A 22,312-nucleotide genomic window follows, 5' to 3' on the forward strand; every position below is an offset into this window, starting at 1 on the left:
TGCACATTCTATGGGTTTTGAAAAATGTATAATGACATGTGCCCACCACCACGGTATCATATAGAATAGTTTCACTGCCTTGAATATTCTGTCTGTTGATTCATCCCTTCCTCCCCTGCTAACTCCTGTCAACCACTGATATTTCTAATGTCTCCATAGTTTTGCCTTTTCCAGAATGTCAGATAGTTGGAATCATACATTATGCAACCTTTTCCGGGGGCCTCTTTCACTCAGTAATATGCATTTAAGGATCCTCCATGTCTCCTCATGGTTTGATAGCTCATTTCCTTTTCACATTGAATAACATTCTTTTGTACCACAAAAAAAAAAAAAAAAATAGAGTATTCCTAGATGTACCACAGTTTATTCACCTATTCCCCTACTGAAAGGCATCTTGGTTGCTTGCTGGTTGTGGCAATTACGAGTAAAGATGCTAAAAATATGTTTGCAGGTTTTTGTGTGGACTTAAGTTTTCCATTTATTTGGGTAAATTCCAAGGAGTGCAATTGCTGGATCATACAGTAAGAGTATGTTTAATTTTGTAAGAAACTGCCAAACTGGGGCAGCCTGGGTGGCCCAGCGGTTTAGCGCCACCTTCGGCCGAGGGCCTGATCCTGGAGGCCCGGTATCGAGTCCCACTTCGGGCTCCCTGCATGGAGCCTGCTTCTCCCTCTACCTGTGTCTCTGCCTCTCTCTCTCTCTCTCTTTCTCTCATGAATAAATAAATAAAATCTTTAAAAAAAAATAAAATGTATGCAAATTGTTAAAAAAAAAAAAAAAAGAAGTCGGTTGCCACCCTGGCATCCATACCTTCTATAAAAAAAAAAATAAAAAAATAAAAATAAAAAACCAAAAAACTTCCAAACTGTCTTCCAAAGTGGCTGTGACATTTTGCATTCCTACCAGCAATAAATGAGAGTTCCTTTTGCTACATATCCTTGCCAGGATTGGTGGTGTCAGAGTTTTGGATGTTGGCCATTCAAATAGGTATATATATCAATATCTCATTGTTGTTTTAATTTGCCATTCCCAGTGACATATGAAGTTGAACATCTTTTCATGTTTACTTGCCATCTGCATATCTTTTTTGCAGAAGAGTCTGTTAGTCTTTTGCTCAAATTTTGAGCTGTTTATTTTCTTACTATTGAGTTTTTCTTTTAAGATTTTATTTATTTATTCATGAGAGATGCACAAAGAGAGGCAGAGACACAGGCAGAGGGAAAAGCAGGCTCCCTGGGGAAAACTGGATGTAGACTCAATCCCAGGACCCAGGGATCATGCCCTGAGCCAAAGGCAGATGTTCAATCACTGAGCCATCCAGGTGCCTCACTACTGAGTTTTAAATTAAGAGTTCTTTGTTTATTTTGGACAACAGTCCTTGATCAGATAGGTTTTCTTTCTTTTTTTTTTTCCTTTTTTCTTTTAGATAGGTTTTCTACAAATATTTTCTCCCAATCTGTGGCTTGTCTTCCCCTTTTATTGACATTGGTTTTCCCAGAGCAGAAGTTTTTCATTTTAATGAAGTCTAGTTTCTCAAGAATTTCTTTCATGATCATGTCTTTGGTGTGGTATCTAAGAAGTCATCACTACCCCTCAGATCATTGAGGTTTTCTCCACCATTACATTTTAGTTTTGTAGCTTTGTGTTTTACATTTGGGTCTGTGACCTAGTCTGAGTTAATTTTTGTGAAGGGTATAAGATCTGTGTTTAGGTTCATATTTTGGGTGTGAATGTTCTAGCATCATTTGTTGAAAAAACTATCTTTGCTCCATTGTATTGCCTTTGTTCCTCTGTCAACAAACAAGTGACTATAGCATTGTGTGTCTATTTCTTGGCTCTCTATTCTGTTCCATTGATCTGTTTGTCTGTTCTGTCATCAATACCACACTGTCTTGATTACTGTAGCTTTATAGCCAGCCTTGAGGTTGCATAGTGTCATCTTCCAACTTTGTTCTTTTTCAGTCATCACATTGGCTATTCTGGGTCTTTTCCCTCTACATATAAATTTTAGGATCGGTTTGCTAATATCCACAAAATAACTAGCTAGGATTTTTATTAAGATTATGTTGAATCCAAAGATCAAGTTGAGAAGAACTGGTATCTTGATGATATTGAGTAATTCTATCCATGAACATGAAATATATATTTAGTTCTTTTATTGGTAGTTTCCCTCATACACATCTTGTATGTATTTTGTTAGACTTATACTTAGGTACTTCATTTTTGCTGGGGGGTAAGGGAGGATGCTACCAGAAATGATAGTCTTTAATTTCAAATTCCACTTATTTATTGCTGGTATACAGGAAAGTGACTTTCATATATTGAATTTGTATCTTGTAACCTAGCTATAATTGCTTATTAATTCCAGGAGGGGGATCCCTGGGTGGCGCAGTGGTTTGGCACCTGCCTTTGGCCCAGGGCGCGATCCTGGAGACCCGGGATCAAATCCCACGTCGGGCTCCCGGTGCATGGAGCCTGCTTCTCCCTCTGCCTGTGTCTCTGCCTCTCTCTCTCTCTCTCTCTGTGTGTGTGACTATCATAAATAAATAAAAATAAAAATAAATAATAATTCCAGGAGGTTTTTTGCTGATTCTTTTGGATTTTCCACATAGACAATCATGTCATCTGTGAAAAAACACCAATTTATTTCTTCTTTCTCAAATAGTATAATCTATTTCTTTTTATCTTACTGCATTAGTTAGGACTTCCAGTACTATGTTGAAAAGCACTGGTGAGAAGAGTATTGCTTTGTTCCTGATCTCAGCAGGGAAGCTTTGAGTTTCTCACCATTAAGTACATTAATGTTGGTTGTAGGTTTATTGTAAATGTTCTTTGTCGAGTTGAGGAAGTGTTCTCTTCCATTCCCGTTTGCTGAGAGTTGATTTTTGTGTTGTTGGTTGTTGTTGTTTTTAATCATGAATGAGTATTGGATTTTGTCATATGCTTTTTCTATATCCATTGATATGGTCACATAATTTTACTTCTTTAGTATGTTAACGTGATGGATTACATTAATTGATTTTAGAATGTCCAACCAGCCTTACATGCTGAGATAAATTCCACTTGGCCATAGTGTATATAATTCTTTTTATACAATGCTTGATTCAATTTGGTAATATCTGGTTGAGGATTTTTGTATATGTTCATAAGAAATATTGGTCTATAGTTTTATTTTCTTATAATCTCTTTGTTCAGTTTCAGTATCAGTGTAATGTTGGCCTCACAGAGTGAGTTATGAAGTATCCCCTCTGCTTCTATCTTTTGGAAGAGATTGTAGAGAATTGGCATAATTTTTTTTTTTAAGATTTTATTTATTTGTGAGAGACACAGAGAGAGAAGCAGAGACATAGGCAGAAGGAGAAGCAGGCAGAAAGCCTGATGCAGGACTCGATCCCGTTACTCTGGGATCACACCCTGAGTCAAAAGCAGATGCTCAACTGCTGGGCCACCAGGCATCCCATGAATTGGCATAATTTCTTATTTAAATGTTTATCAGAATTCTCCACTGAAGTCATTCATGTCTGATGCTTCCTACCTTGGAACAGTAATCATCAATCACATTTCTTTCATAGATATTGGTCTATTCAGATTGTCTATTTCCTCTTGTATGAGTTTGACAGATTGTGTCTTTCAAAGAATTGGTCAATTTCATCTAGGTTATCAAATTTGTGGGCACAGAATTGTTAACAGAATTCTTTTATATCATGTCTCAGGATCTGTAGTGATGTCTCCTCTTTCTCTTTTGATATTAACAATATCTTTTTTTCCCCCTCAGTTAGCCTGGTAAGGCTTATCAATTTTATTGCTCTCTTCAAAAAATCAACTTTTGGTTTTGATTTTCTTTACTGATTTCCTATTATCAATTTCATTGATTTCTATCCAATTATCATATTATTCTGCTTACTTTTGATTTAATTTGCTCTTTTTCCCAAGGTAGAAGCTTAAATTACTAAGCTTAAAATACATTCCACATATTTTGATAAATTAGATTTTCATTTTCACTTAGTTCAAAATATTTTTAAATTTCAGATTTCTTTTTTGACCCACGTGTTTTTAGAGGTGTGTTGTTTAATCTCCCAAGAATTATGGGGCATTTCCCAACTATCTTTCTGTTACTGACTCCTACTTTAATTCCAATGTAGACTGAAACCAGACAATGTATGATTTCTATTATTTTAAATTTGTTAAATTGTGTTTTATGGTCCAGAATGTGATCTATATTGCTGAATGTTTCATGTGAAATTGAGAACAATTTGTAATCTGCTCTTGTTGGATGAAATGTTCTATAGATGTTAATTTTATCCATTGATTGATGGTGCTGTTAACTTCAAATATGTTCTTATTGATTTTCCGGTGGGCGGATTATGTCCATTTCTGATAGAGAGGTATTAAATTCTCCAATTGTAATAGTGGATTCATCTATTTGTCTTTGTAGTTCTATCAGTTTTTGCCTCATGTACCTTGACACACCGTAGTTTGATGCATACACATTATGGAACATTACATCTTTTGGAAGTATTTTTTACTCTCTTTATCATTATGTAATGCCCTTCGTTATCCCTGATCACTTTCCTTATCCTGAAGTCTTCTCTAAGATTAATACAGGTACTACTGCTTTCTTTTCATTAGTGTTAGCATGATATATCTTTTTCTCTTTTTTTTTAAAGGTATATGTATCTTTATATTTAAAATAGGTTTCTTATACACAACATACTGTGGGGTCTTGTTTTTTGATCCACTCTGACAATTTCTTTATATAGACCTTTGACCTTTACAGTGATTATTGATATAGTTAGATTAATATCTATCATTATTTGTTACTGTTTTCTCTTTGTTCTCATCATTCTTTGCTACTATTTTTGTCTTCCATACTCTTTCTACCTTTTGGAGTTTTAACTAAGCATTTATATGATTCCATTTTCTTTTTCTTAGAATATCAATTATATTTTTTAAAAAACATTTTTAGAGGTTGCCTTACAGAATGTGGTATATATTTATAACTAATCCAAACCCACTTTCAGATAATACTATGTCACACTTCACAGATAATGCAAGTGACAAGATACTCCTAATTCCTTTCTTCCATCTCTTATATCATTACTGTCATTCATCTCACTTATACATAAGCATATACACAGAAACACGTGCATGCCCCCCCACACACACACACACAAATTGATATATGTTTCCCATTATTATTCTGAGCAAACTATTACCTGTTAGGCCAATTAAGATTAGGAAAAAATAATTACTTTCACCAATACTCTTCCTTCTTTGATACAGATCTGAGTTTCTGACCTATACCATTTTCCTTCTCTGAAGAACTTCTTTTATCATTTCATGCAAGGCAGGCAAGTCTACTGGCAACAAATTTCCTCAATTTTCATCTGAAGAGTTTATTTCCCCTTTGCTTTTGAAAGAGAACTTCCCAACGTATAGAATTCTAGGCTTTTTAGGGTGCCTGGCTGGCTCAGTCAGTGGAGCATGTGACTCTTGATCTCAGGGCTGTGAGCTCAAGGCCCATGTTTGCTTGCTTAAGTAGAGATTACTTAAAAAATAAAAAGTAAAAAAAAAAATTTTTTTTTCCATTCCAAATTCTAGGCTTTTTTCTCCTAATATTTCGGAAATTTCATACCATTCTGTTTTTGTCTGCACAACTTCTGAGGAGAAATCAGATGTATTTCTTATCTTTGTTCCTCTATGGTAAATTTGCTTTTTAAATTTTTTGTGTTTGCTTGTTTTTGTTTTTTGACTTCTTCTAAGATTTCTTATCTTTGATTTTCTGAAGTTTAACAATAGTATGCCTAGGGGTTGTGAAGTTTTCTTGGTATTACCTTACTTGATGTTCTCTGAGCTTCTTGGATCTGTGGTTTGGTGTCTCAGATTAATTTGGGGATATTCTCTATCATGATTACTTCAAATATTGCTTCTAATTTTTTTCCTTTTCCTTATGGTATTCCCATTATGCATGTTACATCTTTTGTAGTTGTTTCAGTTTTTATATATATTTTTCTGCCTTTTTGCTTTTCAGTTTGGAAAGTTCCTATTGTCATATGCTCAAGCTCAGAGATTCTTTCCTCAGCCATGCCCGTCAAAGAGATTCTTCATTTCTCTTAGTGTTTTCTATCTCTAGTATTTTTTTATTCTTTCCTAGATTTCCTATCTCTCTGCTTATATAATCCATCTGTTCTTGCATGTTGTCTGTTTTTTGTTCTTTGAAGTCTTTAGCATTTTAATCATAGTTTTCAAGTTCTCAGACTGTTAATTCCAACTCTCCTGCCACATCTGACACTGGTTCTAATGCTGTTCAGTCTCTTCAGACTATGTTGTCTTTTGGTATGCTTTATAGTGTTTTGTTGAAAGGCAGAAATGATGTACTGGTTAAAAAGAACTATAGTAAATAGGGCTTGAGAGATGCAGATATAGTCTTTTGGTGAGCCTATCTCCTGAACTGTGAACTTCATCAGTGACTCTCAGGGTTTTATCCCCCTCCTTAGATAGGACAAGACAGGATGACTAGAGGGAACTGGAGTTGAGTATTTTCCTTTCCCTAACTAAGTTCCTTGGATAAAATAGTTTCTCCTGAGGGCAGGTCTTGTTAAGAACAGAATGATCTGACATATTTCAAATCAGTTGCTTTTCCATCCCCATACCAGAAGCACAAGGGAATTTTTCTCTAATATTTATTGCAAGGTCTTGGTAGAGCTCCTGGAGTCAAAACTCATGAAACTGTGGGGCCTCCCTGAGACTGGGTCCCTCCAGATTTTAACTCTCAGACTTGTCCATATCAAGCCTCCAGCGATTTGTTGATTACAGTTCAGGTTTTCCTGTAGGAGTACTGCTCCAATTAATGTCATTCTCTTTATCCACCTGTCTTGCCAACTTTGATGGCAACTGTTTGCTCTGTGATCTCATGACTCTGATGGATCTAAAAGCTGGGTGATTTTTCCATTTGTTCAGCTCTTTACTTGTTAGGATGTAAAGGAAACTTCTAAGCTCCTTACATGCTAAATAAGCCAGAAGCTCAAACATCATTCTTTAAGATTAGAAGTTAAGCCATAAATCATATGGTTGTTCCTTGTATGTGATGAGTAATTTTTTTCTTATTATTTCTCAGTCTTATCTTTAGTTTTCAACAGTTTTACTGTGATGTATCTAGGTGTGAATCTTTGTGTTTAACCTACTTGGGGTTCACTGAGTTTCCTGGAAATAGCTATAGCTATAGATATATATTGATGTTTATGGGTAGCCTAAGTAAAATTCCCCAAAGATGTCCACATCCTAATCCCTTGAACCTATGAGTGTATTATCTTATTTATATGGTAAAAGAAACTTTACAAATTGTGATTAGTTAAGGATATCAAGATGGGAAGTTTTTTTTTTTTTTTTAAGATTTATTTATTTATTCATTCAGAGAGAGCGAAGAGAGAGGCAGAGACACAGGCAGAGGGAGAAGCAGGCTCCATGCAGAAAGCCCGATGTAGGACTCAATCCTGGGTCTCCAGGATCACACCCAGGGCTGTAGGCGGCGCTAAACCGCTGCGCCACCGGGACTGCCCTCAAGATGGGAAGATTATCCCGAATTATCTGGGCAGACCCAATACAATCACAAGAGTCCTCATAAGAGGGAGGCAAGAGGGTTGAATAGATGTGACAATAGGAGTAGAGGTTAGAGTAATATGAGGAAGGGACCCTGAGCTAATGAATGTTGATAGCCTACAGAAGCTGGAAAAGGCAAGTAAACAGATTCCCTCTAGAGCTTCCAGCAGGAATACAACCTTGCTGACACCTTGATTTTAGGACTTCTGACCTCCAGAACTATAAGATAATAAATGTATGGAGTTTTAAGCTATTTCATTTGTGGTAATTTATTATAGCAGCAATAGGAAAGTAATATAATATTCTTTATCAAGATTGGGGATTTGGGGATATTATTTCTTTTTTTTTTTTTTAATTATTTATTTATTTATTTATTTATGATAGTCACAGAGAGAGAAAGAGAGGGGCAGAGACATAGGCAGAGGGAGAAGCAGGCTCCATGCACCAGGAGCCCGATGTGGGATTCGATCCTGGGTCTCCAGGATCGCGCCCTGGGCCAAAGGCAGGTGCCAAACCGCTGCGCCACCCAGGGATACTTTTTCTGCCCTATTCTCTCTTCTCCTGAGACTCCAAATGATAGTATACCTGATATTATCCCACAGATTTCTGAGGCTCTAATACTCTGTCTTCAACCTTTGTTCTTTTTGCTATTTTCCCCTAAGTATGAATCACACTTTCCTATTTCTTCAACATGGCTTATAAATTTTTTATTGAAAGTTGGTTATTTTAGGTATTACATTGTAGCAACTCCAGATTCTCATTTTCCCCTCTGGAGACTGGCAGAGTAGCTGACTTTTAAAATTTGTTTAATAACTTGTCTCTACTAAACCTATGTATTGATTTTGTTTCACCCACAGTGTGTAGCCATTGATGTCTCTGCTTTTTTTTTTTTTCTTATTATTTTTATGCTTGGATTTCTATTGGTGATAAACTCTGTATCTGAATATCTTAATGGTCAACCATTATATGTCAGTGTTTATGCCCAAGCACCTCAGACAAGTACAGCTCCTATCCTTTACAGATGAATCTATGTGTGGTATGGGAAGTACATTCAAAGTTCAAGCAATTTTCAAGTCTTCCTCAGCTTTTACTTTTCATCAAGCTTTCTCCTAACTCCTCTGTATTTGCACACTGTCATCCAAGGATGTGTGGATAGCTTGGGCCCTTCTCTAGTAAACTATGCTCAAACATGTAGCTTTCCAGTCATCCAGGATATGTGGGGGTTTATCAAGCCTATCTATGGCTGTCTCACTTATAGGCTGTCAAATTTCTAGGTAGTTCTACTGGTCCACTGCTTGCCCAACCAGGGCAACCATCTAAGACTAGAAAGCTGCTGGTCTTCCCTACTAACTTCCCAATAAGACTACTAGCTTTACTGACAAAGCTGCTGGGCATGGTTTTTTGTTTTCTCTCTATTCCACATAGTTAGCCCCCTCAGACAGTGAGACAGCTGGTCACCCAGTTGAACTACTGCACTAACTGAGCTGAGGGAATGGGATGGGAGCAGCCCAAACAAGACGACCACAGATTCTCATTGGTCTCACCTAATGTTCAATGCTTTTTCATGAATAAATGCTTCTCAGATGGTTGTGTGTCTTTGGTCAATTTCCAGACCTCTGAAATGGTTGTTTTTGAGAATTTTGTCCTGTTTTATAGTTGGTTTTTTTGGGAAATTTGCAACCTCTTTACCATACCAGAAGTCTTCCCACCCCATCCCAAGAACTTAATGAAATTTTTTCTACCCCTAGAAATTAAAACTGAAGATAATAACACAAACCTGATCAAATGGAAATTATGTCTCTCAAATAATCCTGTCTCCATAATCAAACTTTCAGAAAAGATGGCTTATAAGATATGGTATGTGGCCAAGTTAAATTTAAAATGTTGAGGGAGGGCAGCCCGGGTGGCTCAGCAGTTTAGCGCTGCCTTCAGCCCAGGGCCTGATCCTGGAGACCCGGGATCGAGTCCCACATCGGGCTCCCTGCATGGAGCCTGCTTCTCCCTCTGCCTGTCTGTCTCTCTCTCTCTGTGTGTGTGTGTGTGTGTGTGTCTCATGAATAAATAAATAAAATCTTAAAAAAAATAAAATATTGAGGGAAAAAAATTTAATTTTAATTTCAAGTTTACAGGAGGAAAAAACAATACTACATCACTGTGAAATTTGCTTCTTTTTTTTTTTTTTTTTTTTGAAATTTGCTTCTTGTTGTAAGAATTCACATTTCCTCACTTTATCCAGTATCCCTGGCCTAGTGTCAGTTGCTATAGTTGTCCAACCACACTTTTCTTCTGATACAATTCAGAACCAAATTTTGTTTCTTAAAATTCAGTGGGTTTTTTTTCCAATAAATAATTTCTCTTGGTTTTTACCTAAGGTCAAGTTTTCTATTGAGATATAAGTGATAGGTATGATGATAATTTCAAATTATTTATATGATATAGCAAACTGTCTTTGGAACCAGGAAGACCTAGGTTCAAATACCAATAATCAGACTAACTTGGTAAATATCTCTAGACAAGTTACTAGTTTCCTTATCTGCAAAATATGTATAACATGGGACACCTGGGTGGCTCAGTAGTTGAGTATCTGCCTTCAGCTCAGGTCATGATCCCCGGGTCCTGGGATTGAGTCCACATCAGTTTCCCTGCAGAGAGCCTGCTCCTCCCTCTGCCTAAGTCTCTTCCTCTCTCTGTGTGTGTCTCTCATAAATAAATAAATAAATAAATAAATAAATAGATAGATAGATAGATAAATAAATAAATAAATAAATAAATACATTTTTTGAAGGGAATCCACAAATCCCCTGAAGTCCATCTGGAAACCACAAGTTAGATTACCTACCTTTGCTAGAAAATTCTTCTACAATGCAAATATTCACCTCTTAAACCTGACTGAAGTAGTATATCTGGATCTTCATAAATCTAGATTCCTTAAACAGAGGCAGTCCAGCATTAAAAATGAAATGCAAATCACTGTAATTACTACATGGTGGAGCAATGTTGCCACCATTTACTTCCTATTCTACAATGGAACTTATTTTCCACGTTGGACCCCAGCTTCCCTACCTATAAAATAAGGAAATAATCCTCATCCTATACATATCTCAAGACAATTAAGAGATAAAGAGGTAACAGTTCCTCATATATTATAAAGTGATGAGTGGGGTCCATTGGAATTACTTACTCCAGCTGCTTGAAGGATCCTCTGCTGTTACATATTTACCTCATGTGAGTGTTTCTCAACCTGAAAATCAGATCAAGAAAGCTCAGAAATGTCTGGTTCCTCATGCCAGAGTCCTTGGGATACCTGGTTGTACTTGCTCCGTCCACATGTGGACTCCCTCTGGTAGCCTAAGCCTCTCAATTTTCTATGTTTCCTGTGCCAGACACAAAGTGTATGTTCAATAAATATTCTTCAATGAATAATAAACAAATGGACAGCATACATGAAATAAGCAAACTGAATACCGATAGCGCCCTGGGCTCCCTCAAGGTACTCTTATTCCTAGTTTTCAGGAGCTGGAACTTCAGGCCCCAATCACTATCCCAAAGAGTCAGCGGAGAGCAAAAACTGTAATACTTTTGTGCAACCTACTGGATCAGGCCCTTGGGAGGTGGATGCACAGTATGTAAGAACTACTATTTGTCACAATTTCTAAATCTCTAGGTCAAAAGAGAAAAAAGCTTACCCTTTGTAAAGACCAGGCAACTAACAGGAAAAGAGGAACAGTGCTGCTTTCAGATACTTGTTATATATTATAGAAGGCTACAAGATAGAATGTCACAATCCTTCAATCCCTGGAAAATGTGGTAGAAATTACTAGATGTCCCAACTGCTCAAACCAGAAGTATATTTGTTTCTAATATAATTAATCTTTTACCTATTCTGTGACCCTTTCTAATACACATGACAACTTTAATGGAGTAAAACAATAATATTACACAAATGTCCAAATTACACTTTAAAAAAGTAACTTTTAGCTTGTTACCATATATGGCTATTGTGTAAAGAAAAATATTAATAACAATTACTAACTTTTTTAGTGTTTGCAACATACTGGGCTACATACTCCATACCAATGATCTCATTTCATCCTCATAGCAATCCTATGAGGTAGGTATGATAGTTATTTCCATTTGCTAAATGAGAAAAGCACTTGAAGTCACATAGCTAGCAAACAGCAGAATAGAGATTTGAACCAGGTATTTAGACTCTAAAGTCCACATTAACTGTTAAGCGCATCAAATAGGGGGTAAACAATATTCGTAATCCTTTAGTTGGAGCTTTAAACAGGAAGAATTTTAATACTGTCTAGGAGATGAATAGATCCCCATATTCAGCTGCAATCACCCAAACAAAATACAAAGGCTTTTATGCAAGAAGTGAATGTAAACAAGCTAATCGCTTAACAGGAACTCAGTACAATTTCCTTGATTCCATTTAGCTAATGTTTTAGGCCAATCTGGACTATAATACCACACTCCCAGAGAATTTTGAAGCAATAGTAGTTTCCTAATACACTCTCCAATTTAACAGCTGCTAAGTACTACTCACATAGACTTGGAAAATCTTTCATCTCCCTTCAAAACTTAGCGTTCCTAGTACAAACATGACCTTACTTAATAAAGTAAAGCTCTAACTACAGCAAACAAGTTCAAACTACTGGTAAGCAATGTTCCATTAATTCAGCTGCTATCAGCAGATCTCTCCCTCCACAAAGTAGATGAGTAGACAAGTCTCAAGTTACCATAAACTTAAGGAGATGGGAGGGAGAGCTCAGGCACAATGTAAACGAATTTACTCAATTTCCTATTTTGGTGGGTGGCAAGAAGCTTTCAAGCTAAATTTACATGCCATTCAATCTCAATTTCCATCCTCATGTTTATAGCTTTCCAGAATAGATTAATGGAGAGTTCATTTCTGCATTAAAATCTTAACATGGGGCGCCTGGGTGGCTCAGTTGGTTAAGTGTCTGCCTTTGACTCAGGTCATGGTCCCCAAGTCCTATGTAGGGCTCCCTGTTCAGTGGGGGAGCCTGCTTCTCCCTCTCTCTCTGCCTCACCCCCTGCTTGTGCTCTCTCTCTTGCTCACTCTCCCTCTCTCAAATAAATAAAATCTTAAAAAAAAAAAAATCTTAACATTACCTGGCAAAAAAAGTTTTCATATGTGTATAACTGGGGTTAAAAACAGGACAGTAGGGATCCCTGGGTGGCGCAGCGGTTTGGCGCGGGCCTTTGGCCCAGGGCGCGATCCTGGAGACCTGGGATTGAATCCCACGTCAGGCTCCCGGTGCATGGAGTCTGCTTCTCCCTCTGCCTATGTCTCTGCCTCTCTCTCTCTCTCTCTGTGACTATCATAAATAAATAAAAATTAAAAAAAAAAAAAAAAAAAGATTCTCCCTTTCCCTCTGCCTCCTCCCACACTCCACTCTTTCTAAAAAAAAAAAAAAAACAGGTCAGTAGACCCAAAACAGTCACATATGCTAAGCCCCACATCACTGAATCAAGTCTTAGCTTAATTACAGTCTCAGACTCTGCCAGAAGTGGAATCTTAAACAGGTCAATCAGGAATCACCTGGTCAGCATTAGTGAGGTAATCTGTCTGATAGACCCCTGTCATCCCCTAAAGGAAAGTGAACTTGCCAAAAATCAATCCTCTTTTTGCTAGCATAACTTTCTTGTTCCACTCTTATACTTATAAAAGGCTTTCACTGTGTACAGTTCCTTGGAGCTCCTTCCTGTCTACTAAATGGGATGTTGCCTGATTCATGATTCACTGAATAAAGCTAATGAAATCTTTAAATTTTACTTATTTGAATTTTGCTTTTTAACACCCAGTAGACTAAGAAATGACAGTACTGACATTAAGAAGGATAAGACAAGCCCTGGAAGGGTTAACTACAAGAGAAAAGAGTTTTGGCTGGAAACTACTAGCAACCCAGATCTACATTTTTCTTTAAATCAATGTACAAGAAATTATGGGAAAAAAAAAAGAAAGAAAGAAATTATAGGCTAGATTTGACCATTTGAGGGCATTCTAACTATGCAAAACTACATGGAACTCACTTCCATGATGTTCTGAAGATGACTATCTTCAGAATAATCCCCATTCTGTGTGTGCCCCTCCCCAACATTTTACTGTACCGTAAATATAAGTAAATTTTAAAAATTGACTTTCCCCTGTTGCCAAAAGGGAAGGAAAGAGACTGTTTTTCCCTCCTTTTTCTTAACGCATTTCTTTGAATAATCTAGTATTTATAAAACTTTCCTCTCTATCTTTGATATATATGCAAATCTTTTTAAAGGTTAAATAAGTTAGCTGCAGAACTCAGGAGTGTTTTTCTAAAGGTCCTAGATGCCATCTCTTTAAATGTAAATATCAAGGAAGCCAGCTCCTCACTCCCAGTCACTGTAGGAGTTTAGCCTACACACCTCATTACTTGCACACAGAAAATGGAGAGGTTTTACTTTTCCTTCAGATAAAGGCAATTAACTAGTACAGGTGGCCACCCCAATTACCATTTGTATTTAGGAGGAACTATGAAAGCATGTACATCAAAAGGTGCTGTCAAGTCTTCTTACAAATTACCATCAATTTTGAGACTGTATGTAATGGACTGTAAATGGTAAAACCTCTTTTTTTGTTTTTGTAATCTCAATAGCCGATTATTTGTGATGTATTTCAGTCTGGTTTAATGCTTATTCAATAATAGAACTAGTTTCTTTCATTCCACATTTGTGAAGAGCATTTCTTAGGTGAGCAGATCTTAACTTTTCCCCAACATAAATGTGGAGAAATTCAACTCCCTGCTGGGCTACCTCACTGTCAAGCCAGACCTTGATGGCTCCCTCAAGATAAGAAGAAGAAAAAAAAAAAAAAAAAAAAAAAATCCCACCCTGACAAGGGTTTTTTTAAGGGACTTGGCCCATTACTGTTATCTGAGTACCAGATCCTTCTATACCATTCCCTTCGTGACACCTCCACTTGGATTTCAAAGACATCTTTTTCAAAACTGAACTCATGTTCTTCCTCCAGAATTTCCTAACACAGAAGCACAAGCCAGAAAATGAAGAATTGGCCCTACCACATCCCTCTCCCTTCTCACCCCAAAGTGAATATACTACCAAGCTCTATTGATCCTACTACCTCCTAAATAGCTCTCAAATCCATTGACTTTTGCCTCCATTTAGGAGCCAAAGTGATCTTTTAATAACATAGACCTGCTGATGCTACTCTCATGCCTGAAATTCTTCAATGGCTTCCCACCATTCTTAGGATAAGCCTTAAATCCTTGGAGTGACCTATGAGGGCTGCATGGTCTGATCCCAGCCTACCTCTTCAACCTCATCTCCCTGACTCTCTCCCTCCCTCTCTGCCCTCCAGCCCCAAATGGGAGCTTAAGCTCCACAAGGACTGAAACCATGACTATCTGCTCATGCTGTATCCCTAGCCCAGCACCTACCATATGATAAATGCTAAATAAAATATATGTTGAAGAATAATGTTGATAAAGCAACTGCAGCATCTTAGGAGCACCTGGGTGGCTAAGTTGGTCAGGTGCCCATCTCTTGATTTCAGTTCAGGTCACGACATCAGAGTGGTGGGATCTAGTCCAAGTCAGGCTCCAGGCTCAGCCTGGAGTCTGCTCATCCCTATCACTGCTCCTCCCTCTGCTACTCCCCCTGCTCATGTTCTTTCTCTCAAATAAATAAATAAAATCTTTAAAAAAACAAAAACAAAAACACCCTGCAATACTAAATAGAAGGCAAATAAAACATTAACTAAATTAATGCATGGTGAAGGAGAAGAATGTCCCTATACATTTGCATCCTAGGTGGCTAACATAGGGTGTGGACCATAGTGGGGCTATAAAATGTTTGTTAAAGCATTTTGCAAACCAGAGACAATATGATGAAACAAAATATTGGCACTCAGTGCCTATTTATCTTTGTAGTACAAATCATCAATGCCAATTAAGTCTCTCCTTTAGATATTTATCACTTCCCTTATCCCCAGCCTCCATCCTGTGGGCAACCAGAGGTCTAACCAACCACATGTTTGAAGGAGGCAGGACTCCAATCAGAGCTAGAAAATAGATATGGTATGTGGGAGTTGCTTATAAATTCTGAGAAGCAAATAATCCAAGACGGGGGAGCAATACTGCTCTTTGGATAAGATCCCTACCTACATTTTGTGTTAGACTTGGGCGACATTCCCCAACCCTTGGCCACACAGGTCTTTCAGTAACTATAAAACACAACCTCCTCCTATTCTCCAGGCTTCACACATGCCCCTACTTCCCCCTGGTAGTTCTTTTTTTTTTTTTTTTTTTTTTTTAACTTTTATTTATTTATGATAGTCACACAGAGAGAGAGAGACAGAGAGAGAGAGAGAGGCAGAGGGAGAAGCAGGCTCCATGCACCAGGAGCCCGACGTGGGATTCGATCCCGGGTCTCCAGGATCGCGCCCTGGGCCAAAGGCAGGCGCTAAACCGCTGCCTACCCTCCCCTGGTAGTTCTTTACCCTTCTCTTTGCCCAATTTAATTCCAACTCAGTCCTTTTTAGGTCTCAGCTAAATATTTCCTCAGCAGAGCCTTCTTCTTCACTCCCTCCCTCTACCAAATGGTCCCATTCTTCTTCACTCCCTCCCTCTACCAAATGGTCCCATTATCATTCTCATAGCTCCCTCTACTGTCCTCCATAACATGTGCCATAATCAAAATTAATATTTAGTTTATAATTTTCTAGCTCCACTATTAGACTTATAAACAACCTGACAGCAGGGAATATGTCGGTTTTGGCAATTACTATATTCCCAACACCTAGCACACTGCTAGTAGAGTAGATGTGTTCAATAAATATCTGCTAAATAAAGGAATGAATGAAATACATAGATAAGCACTAGCTTTTTTTTTTTTTTTTTAAGATTTTATTTATTAGAGAGAGGGAGGCAGAGACACAGGCAGAGGGAGAGGTAGGTCCCATGCAGGGAGCCCAATGTGGGACTCGATCCAGGGTCTCCAGGATCACACCCTGGGCTGAAGGTGGCATTAAACCACTGAGCCACCCGGGCTGCCCAAGCACTAGCTTTTGGAGGACATAGAATTGGCTCTGCCCTTACTAGTTCTGTGCCTTTGGATAAACTTCTTACCATCTCTGAGCCCATTTCTTTCTTATAAATAAAGATAACTATTCCTACTTCACAGAGTTATTGTGAGAATTGAATAATCCAATAAAATGCTTAGCATTAAGTCTGGCACATTACACTCATTGAATGTTAACTATTATTATTATGGAGAAAAAGAGGAATGTATGTTAGGGAAGGCACATTCCATGCTCTTGACTAGAACACAAACACAGCTCCATTTATACATAGTTTCAAATGTGAATAAAATATTTTAAGTATACTATGAATGTACTATCTCAAAGAATACTGAAGAGAGCACAGGCAAGCAGTAATTTCATTCACACTGGCCATAGCAACTTCTTTTAAGATATGTCTTCTAAAGCAAGGGAAACAGAAGCAAAAATAAACTATTGGAACTGCATCAAAATAAAAATCTTCGGGCAGCCCCGGTGGTGCAGCGGTTTGGCGCCATCTGCAGCCTGGGGTGTGATCCAGGAGACACGGGATCCAGTCCCACATCGGGCTCCCTGCATGGAGCCTGCTTCTGCCTGTGTCTCTGCCTTTCCCTGTGTGTCTATGAATAAATAAATAAAATCTTTTAAAAAATAAAATAAAATAAAAATCTTCTGCAAAGTGAAGGAAGCAATCAACAAAACTAAGAGACAACCTAATAAACGGGAGAAGGTATTTGCAAATGACATATCCAATAAAAAGTTAGTATCCAGGACTGCCTGGGTGGCTCAGTGGTTGAGACTCTGCCTTTGGCTAAGGACGTGATCCCAGGGTCTGGAATCGAGTCCCGCATCACGTTCTCCGCAGGGAGCCTGCTTCTCCTTCTGCCTATGTCTCTGCCTCTCTCTCTCTGTGTCTCATGAATGAATAAATAAAATCTTAAAAAAAAAAAAGTTAGTACCCAAAATATAGAAAGAACTTATTAAACCAAAAAATACATAACCCAAATTAAAAAGTGGGCAGAAGACATGAACAGACATTTTCAAAAGACATACAGATGGCCAATAGACACATGAAAAGATGCTCAGCATCACTCATCATCAGGGAAATGGAAATCAAAAACTTCAATGAGATACCACCTCACACCTGTCAGAATGGCTATAACCAAAAATATAAGATACAAGTGTTGACAAGGATGTGAAGAAAAAAGCAACCATCTTGCACTGTTGGTGGGAATGCAAACTGGTGCAGCCACTATGGAAAACAGTATAGAAGTTACTCAAAAAATGAAAAATAGGGATCCCTGGGTGGCACAGCGGTTTGGCGCCTGCCTTTGGCCCAGGGCGCGATCCTGGAGACCCGGGATCGAGTCCCACGTCAGGCCCCTGGTGCATGGAGCCTGCTTCTCCCTCTGCCTGTCTCTCTGCCTTTCTCTCTCTCTCTCTCTGTGTGACTATCATAAATAAATAAATAAATAAATAAATAAATAAATAAATAAATAAATATGAAAAATAGAACTACTCTATGATCCAGTAATCGCATTACTGGGTATTTACTCAATGAACACAAAAACACTAATTGGAAAGGATATATGCACCCCAGTGTTTACCCCAGCATTATTTACAAGAGTCAAATTATGAAAGCAGATCAAGTATCCACCAACAGATGAATGAATAAAGAAACATATACAATGGATTGTATATATCATACTCACACACACAATATATATTTTGTCTATATATATAATACATAACATGTATATTGTAGTCTGTGTATATATGCATATTGTACACATATACACTGTATTGTACATATACATATATTGTATAGTATGCATATTGTGTATATATACAGTTCATTGTGTGTACATATATATATATATATGTACACACAATTCAGTCATAAATGAAATCTTGCCATTTGCAACAACATGGATGGAGCTAGAGTATAACGCTAAGCAAAATAAGTCAGAGAAAGACAACTATGGTATGTTTTCACTCATTTGTAATTTAAGAACCAAAATAAAGAAAAAGAGAGAGAGACAAACCAAAAAAAAAGTACTCAACCATAGAGAAAAAAATTGATGGTTACCAGAGGGGAGATGTGGGGGGTTGGGTGAAATAGGTGAAGGGGATTAAGAATACAGTTATCTTGATGAGCACCAAGTAACATACAGAATTGCTAAATCACTATATTGTGGGCAGCCCAGATGGCTCAATGGTTGAGCATCTGCCTTCAGCCCAGGGCGTGATCCTGGGGACCCAGGATAGAGTCCCACATGGGGCTCCCTGCATGGAGCCTGCTCCTCCCTCTGCCTGTGTCTCTGCCTCTCTCTCTCTGTGTCTTTCATGAATAAATAAATAAAATCTTTTTTAAAAAATCACTATATTGTAACCTGAAGCTCATATAACATTGGGTTAACTATGCTGGGATTAAAATTTTTTAAAAAAAGAAAAAAATTAAATAAAAATTAAAATAAAAGAATCCTCAAATAGATTTGTTCATAAAGCCAAGAATCTTTTTGGATGTGAAGTGATCACGCATTTATGTGGGTTGCACACTCTTGTATATAGTGTCAGATTCTTTCAAAGCAAAGTATATCATAAATCCATTACTGCAGGGCAGCAGGGTTCCAGACATGGGCTTCAACACGTAGATGACCTCAGTCCAACTATGCTGATCTTGGCCCAGGATGTGCAGATAAAACAACAGGCTTTTACCTTTAAGATAAGTGCCCTCCCATCCCAGTAAGAAACTCCATGCCTTAATGATAAAACGTTCCTTCATTCCAGTGTTCCCCAGCATCGGAGGGTAATCTATCTCCTTTCCTGGTGTATTCTACATTCCCCAAGATAGCCCCCTTTAACATTGTTTCTGTTCTTAGATTCTCCAAATCTAGACACATCATTCAACTTCCCTAAGCCTCAATTTCTTCATCTATAAAAATTGAACTAAAATAGTACTTCCCCAGGCACCAGGGTGGTTCAGTCAGCTAAGCATCACTCTTGATTTTGGCTGAGATCATGATCTCAGGGTTGTGAGATATGGCCCCGTGTCAGGCTCCAAGCTCAGTGAGGAGTCTGCTTTAGATTCTTTGTCTCACTCTCCCTTTGCCCCTCTCCGTGAGTGCATGTGTGTGCTCTCTAAGTAACTAAATCTCCCCCCCCCCAAAAAAAATAGTACTTCCCTCTTGGGCAAATGGCTCAGTTTATGCCATAAAATTAATACATGGTAAGTACTGTTTTAGTGTTTCTACCAAATCCCTAACCAATCTACAATCCAGAAAAAAATGTATAAAAAAGATCCTTTCCAATGGTATAAATGTGTTTTTTTTTCAAAGTCTGTGTTTTCTACAATAAAAGAAACCCTCCACCCAGCAATAAAAAGAATGATCCTAAAGAAGCTTATGTTGCAAAGGAAAATAACAGAACAAATTACGTGGTCTTCTGTTTCCTGGAGAACAGGTTAATTCAGCAACAAATAATGTATGCATATCCATTTTTATAATGCCTCCTTTTAAAACGAGCCCTATTAGGACTGCACAGACTACAAGTCAACTGTTAATCTGGAAGCCTCGGGGATCCCTGGGTGGCTCAGTAGTTTTAGCAGGCGCCTTCGGCCCAGGGCGTGGTCCTAGAGACCCGGGATCGAGTCCCGCGTCGGGCTCCCTGCATGGAGCCTGCTTCTCCCTCTGCCTATGTCTCTGCCTCTCTCTCTGTCTATCATGAATAAATTAAAAAAAAAAAAAAGAAATCTAGAAGCCTCACCACCTTGTCTTTGCGGACACTAAAACGTCATCCCAGAAAATCCCAGCAAGAAGCAGGTCACTGGTGACCCCTGATCAAGGCCCAATCCTGGTCCTTCCTCCCATCTCTGCTCCTTCCCATCATAAGCCTCAGGAGAAACAAAAAAGCATCGTTACCTTAGGCATTCTACAGGTAATCTCATTGACTTTTCACAACCACACAAAATTACTACGGAGTACCCAGGCGCCAAGTGTTGCAGACATTTGCCCAGAGTCGCACAGGCAGGAAGCGGCGGATCAAGGGCTGGAGGAGTACGCTCTCTAGAAGAGCCCCACTCCTGCGGGTGCTCAAAGGTCAATACTCTCCCCAGCCTCGGGACGAGCAGCAGCTCCCTGCCTAATCCCAGGTCTCTAACGCCAGGCTCCGCGACAGCAGCCCCCAGCGCTCGAGGCTGGAGGACACCCGGGTCCGAGGCAGCGGGCGGGGGGGAGGGACAGGTCCTAGCCGGGGTGGCAGGGGGCCGCCCGAAGAGAATGCGCCTGAGGCAAGGCTCCAGGGTACGTGCCGCAGCGGAGCCTTCCCTTAGAGCGTCCCAGAGGCCGGCCCCGGGACGCGGCGTGCCCCTCGGGGTCCGCAGCCTCCGTTCGGCCTCCACAGCCGCTTCCCTCCCTCCGCCTGGGCCAAGGATGCACTCGAGTCGGGATCCACCCGCGCGCCTCAGCCCCGGGCCGGTCCCTCCGCCCCTCGCCACCTAGGTCGCTTCCTCCCCGGCCCTTACCTGGTCGCCCCAGGGACCATGGTCAATCAACTTCATCCTCCCGCCTCGGAAGTGACGCGAGACTTCGCTCGCGCGGCTCCGTCCAATCCCGGCCCTCGGGCTGCGCATGCGTGTGGGGCGTGCGTCCCTCCAGGTGCGGGTAAGGTGAACGGGCGTCAGAAGTGGGAAAGGCGGGCTCCTACCCGAGTGCCTCCCTTCCAGCTCTGGGAGGCAAAGCCGCAAGGTCGTGGCTTGGGTTTCGCACACCCTCTCGGTGGTGTGTTGAGGTGGAGTGAAGTGACCGGCCCACTACAGCATGTGTGCACCGTTACCAAGACTTATAAAGAATAAAGAGGTCAGTGGAAAAGAAGATAGGGCTAGAAACAAACCCATGAGCATGTCGTCACATTTCCCCCCCCAACAAAGGAGCCACCATAAAGCAATGGGAAATTTGTTTTCAGTAAATAGTGCTAGATCAGTTGACTCCTGATGGGGGTGGTGTTGGGTAATGAGCCTTGACTCCTACCTCATACAAAAAAAAAAAAAAAAAAAACTCCATTCAAAAGTACACCTAAATGTGAAAGGTACAAGTCTGGAAAATAGCAGCACGATATTGTGACCATGGGATAGGGAAATACTTTATTTAGCAGGACACAAAAAGTACCAACCCTAAAGAGAAAGGCTGGTAAACTCGGCGTCCTTAAATTTAAGACACGGAAAGACAGAAGAGAGTACCATGCAAGGAATAGAGCGGAGAAGATATTTGCAACACATATGTCTGAAGGTGAATTGATTCCGGATATATAAGTAATTCTTGCAAGTACATTTTTTAAAATATCTGAGTGGTTGAAGGAGAACCATGAGAAGAGGATGTTGAAAGAGAAACTGAGGACAGTTCTCATAGTTCAAAATTCAAGAGATGGCAAAAATGTGTAAGTTGAAAAATCTCTCTCCCTGTTCTCCAGGTATCCAGTTCTCTTCTCAATAGCTACCAATGCTATTAGCTATATTTGTCTTTCCAGAGCTATCTTATGCATAATCAAGCAATTATGTGTACATTCAACATTCTCCCCACCGTCCCTTGTACAAACATCATACTGTAAACCTGCTCTGTATGTTGCTTGTAATCACTT

General features: G+C 39.2%; 1 protein-coding gene across 5 annotated transcripts in view; it reads right to left on the reverse strand.

Annotated features, from left to right (window-relative positions):
• The window catches only part of DHRS7B (dehydrogenase/reductase 7B), a 63,246-nt gene extending 41,912 nt beyond the window's left edge, over positions 1 to 21,334 (reverse strand). The window contains exons 1-2 of one of the 5 annotated variants that reach the window (XM_077892289.1): positions 21,201 to 21,230; positions 10,781 to 10,840 (exon numbers count right to left, since the gene is read on the reverse strand). Coding sequence is in view for 3 of the 5 variants with exons in the window: in XM_077892292.1 (XP_077748418.1) it covers positions 21,201 to 21,236 (36 nt within the window). In the remaining 2 variants the exon portion in view is untranslated. Of the gene's footprint in view, positions 1 to 10,780; positions 10,841 to 20,446; positions 20,571 to 20,598; positions 20,623 to 21,200 lie in introns of those variants that run through there. The other 4 variants (XM_077892291.1, XM_077892288.1, XM_077892292.1 and 1 more) reach the window with 4 other exon arrangements.
• Between the last annotated feature and the right edge of the window lie 978 nt (positions 21,335 to 22,312).

Source organism: Canis aureus, chromosome 3, assembly GCF_053574225.1.
Source record: "Canis aureus isolate CA01 chromosome 3, VMU_Caureus_v.1.0, whole genome shotgun sequence".
Lineage (NCBI taxonomy): Eukaryota > Metazoa > Chordata > Mammalia > Carnivora > Canidae > Canis > Canis aureus.